This window comes from Agelaius tricolor, unplaced genomic scaffold (assembly GCF_023055355.1).
Source record: "Agelaius tricolor isolate 1412-34295 unplaced genomic scaffold, bAgeTri1.0.p SCAF_31, whole genome shotgun sequence".
NCBI classification, from domain to species: domain Eukaryota; kingdom Metazoa; phylum Chordata; class Aves; order Passeriformes; family Icteridae; genus Agelaius; species Agelaius tricolor.
Genome location: NW_027269291.1, coordinates 1,434,597 through 1,442,221, shown reverse-complemented (window position 1 = coordinate 1,442,221; position 7,625 = coordinate 1,434,597). Strand labels below are relative to the sequence as shown.

The 7,625-nt window shown below is 50.9% G+C and overlaps 1 protein-coding gene across 1 annotated transcript; it reads left to right on the top strand.

Annotated features, from left to right (window-relative positions):
- Positions 1-45: 45 nt before the first annotated feature.
- MYL4 (myosin light chain 4) lies at positions 46-5,013 on the top strand. Its single transcript, XM_071451151.1, has 7 exons — positions 46-179; positions 984-1,011; positions 1,578-1,727; positions 2,250-2,423; positions 2,827-2,904; positions 3,646-3,689; positions 4,782-5,013. The coding sequence occupies exons 1-6, from the start codon at positions 93-95 to the stop codon at positions 3,672-3,674; spliced, it is 546 nt and encodes a 181-aa protein (XP_071307252.1). The 5' UTR covers positions 46-92; the 3' UTR covers positions 3,675-3,689; positions 4,782-5,013.
- Positions 5,014-7,625: the final 2,612 nt, after the last annotated feature.

Sequence of the window (7,625 nt, the reverse complement as noted above, 5' to 3'; positions counted from 1 at the left end):
AAGGGAAGGAGCAGCCTTTGCCTTTCATCCCTCCGTTCGCTTCCCTCGCTGGGCGGCAGGACTCATCCCGCACCTCCGCGAATCCCGGCGCGATGCCGCTCAAGAAACCCGACCCGAGGAAGGAAGCAGCCAAAGCAGCTCCCGGCTCGGAGCCTGCCTTCGATCCCAAGAGCGTGAAGGTGAGTGAGGAATGAAGACGTCACCGTGTTTCTCCGTGCCTGTCATCTGCCAGGCACAGGCGATGCAAAGCGCTCTGCAAATGGCAATAGCCAGGCTGCAAGCCAGCCTAGGGAGGGGGAAATTATCCGACCGTGTGGATGCAGCAGGCTGGGAGCGATGCTGTCCTCGCTGGGGAGATGTCTCAGTGCTGCCCACCCAGCCCTGCCCAGCACTCACTGGAGGGAACCAGGACAGCACTCCCAGAGCTGCGGCTGCAGTTGAACCCCAGCTCCTGCTGAGACCCCGTGTCGGGGCCTCAGGAGCAACAAAAAGCTTCTCTGCCACCCACTGTCTCCATCCCGAAGTATTTTGTTGCCTGTGTTGCCTCCTCCACATAAGAGCATCCTTTATCCAACAGCTCCACAACAGGAACTTACTTTTTCCATGATTCCTCAGGATTTTTAAGCCATAGCTATGGCAGGAGTGTTATTAAGAGCAGGCACAGCATGGAGGCTGTTTAATCACTTGAACTTGGGATCAGGCCCTAAAATAACATCCTTTCCACCCAAAATGGTCCTGACTGTGGTCTGAGCATCCCTCCTGCCTGCCCACCCTGCTGCTGCCAGCTGTGCTCTCCACAGGGATGTCAGCTCCATAGCGAGGGCAGCAGTCGGGGACACAGCACAGCCAGACATGGCACAGAAATGGGACACGGCATGGACACAGCCCCCTGCCCCGAGCCTGGGAGGGCAGAGGTCCAGCGGGGAGAGTCCCTTTGCTCCCTCCAGCAGCAGTCCACATCTCATGCTTCCTTCTCTTTACAGATTGAATTCACAGCAGAGCAGATTGAAGGTAAGTGCTGAGTTCAGCTTCTCTCAGAAATGGCTTTAGACATGGGGAATTCTTTTTCCAGGTAGTTTTCACCACAGACATAAGAGCCAAGGCCCCACACATTAAATTCCCCCCCTGGGGGAAAGGCCAGCAAGATCCAGAGCCTGGCAGGGAAAAGGTATTTTTCATTCATGGTGCGGGATGCAGCCTGGGTCAAAGTCAGGGCATCTGGTGGGAGGAACAGCCTCTGGAGACACAGGGACAGCCCCAGAGAGTGGAGATGTGAGTGGAAAAGGGGATAAGTATGGATGTCCTGCAGCAAAGCCAGCTGCTGAGAGTGCAGGGATCCAGCAGGTCACCCAGCCAGCTCTGCAGAGGTGACAGAACCTGCTCGAGCAGCCAAGTGACTCTCTGAGGAGTCTGGCAAACCTCAGCCCACATTGCACAAGCTCACTGGGGCTGGACGCATTCAGAGGGCACAACGTGCACGTGTCTGTGTCCGTCCCTTGTCCCTTCCCTGCCTGCCAGGCACAACTGAGCTTCCCTGGAGTGGGAATGGGGCCACTCTGAGCTCTTCTTCCCGGCAGAGTTCAGAGAAGCCTTCGGGCTGTTTGACCGGACGCCCGCGGGGACGATGCAGATCAGCTACGGACAGTGCGGGGACGTCCTCCGGGCCCTCGGCCACAACCCCACCAACGCTGAGGTCCTCAAGGTGCTGGGCAAGCCCAAACCAGAAGGTGACAGCAAGCTGGGGACAGGGTGGGACAAGTAATTCCTGTGCTCCCTGTCAGCAAGTAGAGGGTTACATTCCCTGTAGGAAGAACCCTGCAAGGTGAAGGAACTGAGAAGGAAATTATGCAGGCAGGCTTCATTCCTGTGTAATTCCTTCGCTCCCTTCTCCATACCATGGGGGATGACATATGGGACAGGCAGTCCTCGCACAGGAATGGTGGCAAGTGATGCTTAGCAGACTGAACTGGTACAAACTGGTATAACCAGACCAGTCCCAGTGCAGCCACATGACTGTGGTGACAGACGATGCACCTGATGGTTTCGTTTTGGGCTGATATCAGGGCTCTCTGTGCAGTCCCCTGATGTTAATACTTCATTCCTCATATGGATTTTCCAATCTCAAGTCCAATACAATAGTTCTGTCTGCTCAAGGGGCTTCTCCCCTGCAGTCTGATGGAAAAGAGACCAAGAGAGGAGAATTCAGTCCCCTGAGGGCTCATCCCTGACCCCATCTCCTCCTCTTCCAGAAATGAACACAAAGATGCTGGACTTTGAGACCTTCCTGCCCATCCTGCAGCACTTCACCCGCAACAAGGAGCAGGGCACCTTCGAGGACTTTGTGGAAGGGCTGCGTGTCTTTGACAAGGAGGGCAACGGGATGGTCATGGGGGCCGAGCTGCGCCATGTGCTGGTCACGCTGGGTAAGGGTGGCCCTGGGGGCAAGGCGTGGGCCCCGAGCTCTTTCTGGGCAAGTGGCTCAGGTGGCTGCCTGGTGTCACAGATCACAGAGGCCCTTTTCACTCTGCTGCTCACAGGCTCTTTTAGGAGTCAATAGTCCCGAGTGTGTGGCCATTTCCACCTCATGCCACAGCTTCATGCATGACCCAGGCAAGATGGAGACTCCAGAACAGCCTCAGTAATCAGAAAACAGTTGCAGTGTGGTCTTCTTCTCTCCACCATCTCCCACCAGCATTCCTCAGTAGTGACACACAGCTCTGCTTTAATCCTCTTCTCCTCTCTCTGGTGTCTCTGATTATCTGGAAGAAGGGCAGGTCCTGCCAGGCTGAAAACCCTTCCCCTCACCTCTCCATCCTCCTGTTCCAGGAGAGAAGATGACAGAAAGCGAGGTGGAGCAGCTCATGGCAGGGCAGGAAGATGCCAATGGCTGTATCAACTATGAAGGTAAGGGCAGGAGATTCCCACTGGGGCCATCTCAGACATGGCTGTTTTGTCTTAGGGTGCAAAATGCATCCTCTGCAAGGGCTCTGGTTGCACCTGATGTTCTCAATGGTCTTTTCTAGCCTTAATGATTCCATGATTTTATGACACTGGTGAGCACTGGAAGGGAGGTGTGGACCACCCTCCCAAGCCTTTCCAAAAAAGCACTGAGATATGTCAGCTGGGGTGGGAACAAGGTGGTTGTGCCAGTGATTTCCAGGAAAAGCAGCTGAAGACAGCATGTTTCCAAGGAGTTCAGGGCTGGTTTATCCACAGTTTTGGCACTGTTTTGTTGCAATCTATTGAAAATAAACAAAGCCAGCATCTTTCCCAGCAGAGGCTAATTGGGAACATTTGGAGACCTGGATCACTCACTGCTCCAAGAGGGTGAAAATCTGGAATGGGAGGTGGTTACATTTAGGAACCCCTAAAATTGGAGAGCAGTGAGGAAAAGAGGGGACCCATTTTCCTTGGTCTCAGAAAAATGGGGATAATGGTACTGGCTCATCTCCAAGGGCTGGCATCACTCTGACCAGGCTGGAGATGGCATGCAAACAGTGGGAACAGAAAGAGGAATATTCATCCTGGCACAGCATCCCCTTCATCCCTGGGGGGTCCGGGCTGGGGGTCCCCCCTGCTGCCTCTCCACCTGCTCCTCCCAGCTCTCAGCATGTCCTGAGCCCTCACATTCTCATTTCTCCTCAGCTTTTGTCAAGCACATCATGTCTGGCTGAAAGGAGAAACTTCAGGTGAGTTCAGTGACGTCTCCTGCTGCTCACTTCAAAATTGGAAATCCTGCAAGTAACAGCCTGGGGCAGGGAAGCCAAAACCCAAACCTGCAGTGGATTAATGCCACAGGAATCCCAGCTCTGAAGGCATAAAAGTTATGTTGATGATAAGGAATTTCATTTGTAACTCCTGCCAATTAAAATTTATCAGGACAGAATCACAGCTAAGATGGTCCTTTGTGGTCTGGGTAATTGGGTGGTGACTCTGCTTGGAAAGAAAGAGGTGGTTTATGGTGCCACGTTTTCTAACCTGCCAGAAGCTGAGAGGGTCAACAGCAGCCAGTGGAAATCAATACTTTTAAACCTGCATCAGTGAATGACTCGATGCTAAGAAGATATTAAGTACTTAGAGAGGAAATTTCCAAACTGAGAAATATCAACATTCCCATTAATGTTACAAAGAATAAGGAAAATGTACCATGGATGTTTGTTAAACTTTTTCATGTTCCTTCAGATCTGCCTGAAGAAAAGAGAGAAACATTGCTAAGGGGATGAGGTTTCTTTGAGGCTGAATTATCCCTCTAAAATCGATTCAATTGAAAAGAAAATCCAAATTGCTGCCTGACCCCAGCTTCCCCACCAATTTCTTATGATTTCATTATCTATTTACTTTTCTAAACATTTCTCCTACCCCTCAGCTATGTAAAAGGCAGGAGGCCAGGGGGAAAAAAAAAGTAAAAATGACCTTCAGATAGTGCTAAATACACAAATTAAACATTTAAAAATCTCTCTCCTCCCAAAATCTCTTTAAACATCAGAAGGTTAAAATGCAGACAGACAGAAGTCTGAACTTTGAATGTTCAGCATCCTTTTTATCTCCTTTTTAATCCATTTCTCTCCAGTTCCTGTTCATCAGCTCAGCAATATAGATGGTTGGGTGGCAAACACTGACAGGAGATTTAATTCTTCACATAACTATTTGCATATAAAACTCTTTTTTAAATGGTGTTGAATTACAGCTTTTGACATTTTGGGTTCATCTGAGAAAGAATATTCTGAATACTCTCATCCCAAAGATTCTTTGCATTCAGACCTCTCCCATTTGTCTCCCAGGCTCTCAGAAATGCTTGAACCCACCTGAGCACCATGAAGAGCAAGATTCCTCCATGCATGTCCTTTCCCTGGATGCTTTGCCTAAGCCATCCTTGGCCACCACGTGTGTGTGCCTGAGCCTGGTACTCAGTGACATATCTGCAACTAGATATGGTTTTAAACCTCAAGTTACTCTTTTCAGGTTTTCCCTGTGACATTTGTCTCATTAAATTTCATTCCTTCCTCCCTTAAATGGTTTGTCTGCCTTGGCTTGGAACCACTTATTGACACGGTGGGTGGAGGAGAGCCCTCAGTAACAGGGTATTTCCACAGAGAGGGGGAAAAGGCAGGGATTGCAAAGGAAGAGTTCAGACTTGTGAGGATCCTCACCCCACCCTTGGCACTGGTCAGGAGCTGGGCTGCAGCCTGGTCACCTCTTGCTGATGCAGAGCTGGAGCAAGGAGAGCACAAGGGGCAGGTGGCATCAAAGACACATCCTTTGGTTTTGGGAGGTTCCTAATTTCCTCTCTGCCCTAAAACCAATCCTTTCTCAAAACTGTGGGCCATCCATCCTTCATCACACTGTCCCAGGAGCATTCCCTCCAGGTGCAGACTGAACAGCACCATGGAGCAAAGAGGGACCTGCTGGCCCTGCCACTGTCCCTGTCACAGAGCAACCCACAGGCACCGCTCCTTCATCAATGCACTGCTTGTTCCAGCCAGGAAAGGCCCTTAAAACCCCCAAAACATCAGAAAAGCATGAAAATCATTCTTTGTTCTGTATCATGAGACATCCAAAAGTCTAGTTTTGAAGGTTTTCAGAAAGTTGACTCCTGCTGAATCAGCAAGGGAGAAGAAAAATGGGAAAAGAAAAATGGGAAGAATGGGGAAAGGTATTTCTGGGCCAGGCCCACCCTCATGGGGTGTGGGTAGTGTCCTGCCAGGAATGGAGCCCAGCCAGGATGGGGTCTTTGGATGGCTCTTCTCCAGGCAGAGGGTGTGTTCCAGCCAGGAGCTGTCTGGGGGCTGTGTGGTACAAGCTGGTGACTCTCTCCCTCTTCCTACCTGCAAAGCAATCTTCAGAGCATCACCACAAGCAGTGAATAATTCATGGCACAGAACTCAGCCTTCCCATCAGCAGAACACCTGGGAGCAGAAAACACTTTCCTTTGATTTGTTCCTTCTTCCAACATCCTCCCTCTGCCTTTGAGTAGAAATTGAAGGCACTTTGCTCCGATGTGTTGACTTCAGCTGCCACTCGCTCGTTCCTGTGCAGTGACTGAGTAACAGCTGCTTCCAATTCCCACTGTTTGATTCAACCGCTCATAAAAAGCAACATAAGCTGTTTATAGATGCAAGATTAGATTTGAGCTCCTCTTTGTGCTATTCCCACAGCTTCCATTGGGCAGGATCTGGGCACCTCGTGTTTTTAATGTGCTCTCTGTGCTTTAACCTCCTGGAGGACCATGGTGACAGGGCCAGAAGGGACCCTGCTTGCTGCACACTCGCTCTGGAGTCACGTTTGTCCTTGTCACTGCTGTGGCACCGGCTCCTGCAGCAGAACGTGTTGTGGCAGAGAGGAATGGAGCAGAGGAGAGGTGGGGACCTGCCTCAGCTCACAGAGGAAATCCACAGCAGGGACTGGGGGCCCTGGAGTTGGGATATCCCTGCTATAGCCACGATATTCCTGCTGTAGCCATGATATCCCTGTACAGCCACGAGATTCCTGCTATAGCCACGATATTCCTGCTGTAGCCATGATATTCCTGCTATAGCCACAATATTCCTACTGTAGCCATGATATCCCTGTACAGCCACGAGATTCCTACTAGCCCTGATATCCCTGCCAGCTGTGATATTCCTGCTGTAGCTGTGACTCCCCTCCCTACAAGCCAAGAGGCTGCACTCTCACTCCTCTGTGCAGAGCACAGGCCTCGTGTTTGAGCCCCCAGCTTCCATGGTGAAAGGAGTAACACCAAATTAAAACCAACCTGAGACCTGCAAAGAGACAGAAGGTAAGCAGTGGGAAATGACAGAACTACAGGAAAATGGTTTTCTGTGTGAAATATCCAGCCCTTGAAGGCCCCCTGAGGGAAGAGCCAGCCACACTTTACTTTAGGGACCTGTTGTGTCTCTTGAAGATAAAGCAGAGCTGGTTTGTAGCAAAGCAGGTTGGAATGATGCACTTGAACAGGCACAGTATGTGTGTCTGTACCTCTGCTTGTGCCTCCTCCTGGCAAGGCTGCTCCCCTCCTCCTCTGGAAAAGTTGAGCATTCCACAGAGAAAGCAGCTTTAGTCCCATGGGCATTTATAAAAGCATCTATGGGTGCCAGTGAGTGACCCCACAGGCAGAACTGCACTGGAGGACTGAGGAGTCTCTGTGAATCCAGATATCCAGAGACAACAGCAAACACTGACCTTTTACAGTTTGGATGTTTTACAGGAATTCCAGGGGACTCTGAGGAGAAGTACAAGGAGCCCCCACGCTCCGGAGGGCCTGTATCTCCTCAGGCTGTGATAAGACAGATTCTCATACCAAAGAAGGTCTGGATGTCAGTTCTGTGCCCCGGGGAATGGGAGAGACAGATGGAGCCAGCTTTCATCCCCGGGAGGAGTTATCTGCAGTGCATGAGATCAGGAGCAGGGTGAATATGGACTGTGCTCCTTGAAAGGCTCCTTCCTTGGAGCCCCAGACCACGTACACACACCACCATCATCACCACCAGTGAGTGAGGCCAAAGGCTTTCAGAGGAGGAGACACTTCACTGTCATGTTACTCACACCCTCCTTTGTCTGGCAAAATGACTCGGATCAACCCCAATTAGGAAACCAGGTGTCCATCCCAGGGGACAGCACTGTTCTGC

Excerpts from the sequence above, each read along its gene's own strand:
- MYL4 (XM_071451151.1), top strand. The coding sequence starts at position 93 with ATGCCGCTCAAGAAACCCGACCCGAGGAAGGAAGCAGCCAAAGCAGCT. Across the intron at positions 1,012-1,577 it reads CACAGCAGAGCAGATTGAAG|AGTTCAGAGAAGCCTTCGGG; the intron begins GTAAGTGCTGAG and ends TCTTCCCGGCAG. Across the intron at positions 2,424-2,826 it reads CCATGTGCTGGTCACGCTGG|GAGAGAAGATGACAGAAAGC; the intron begins GTAAGGGTGGCC and ends CTCCTGTTCCAG.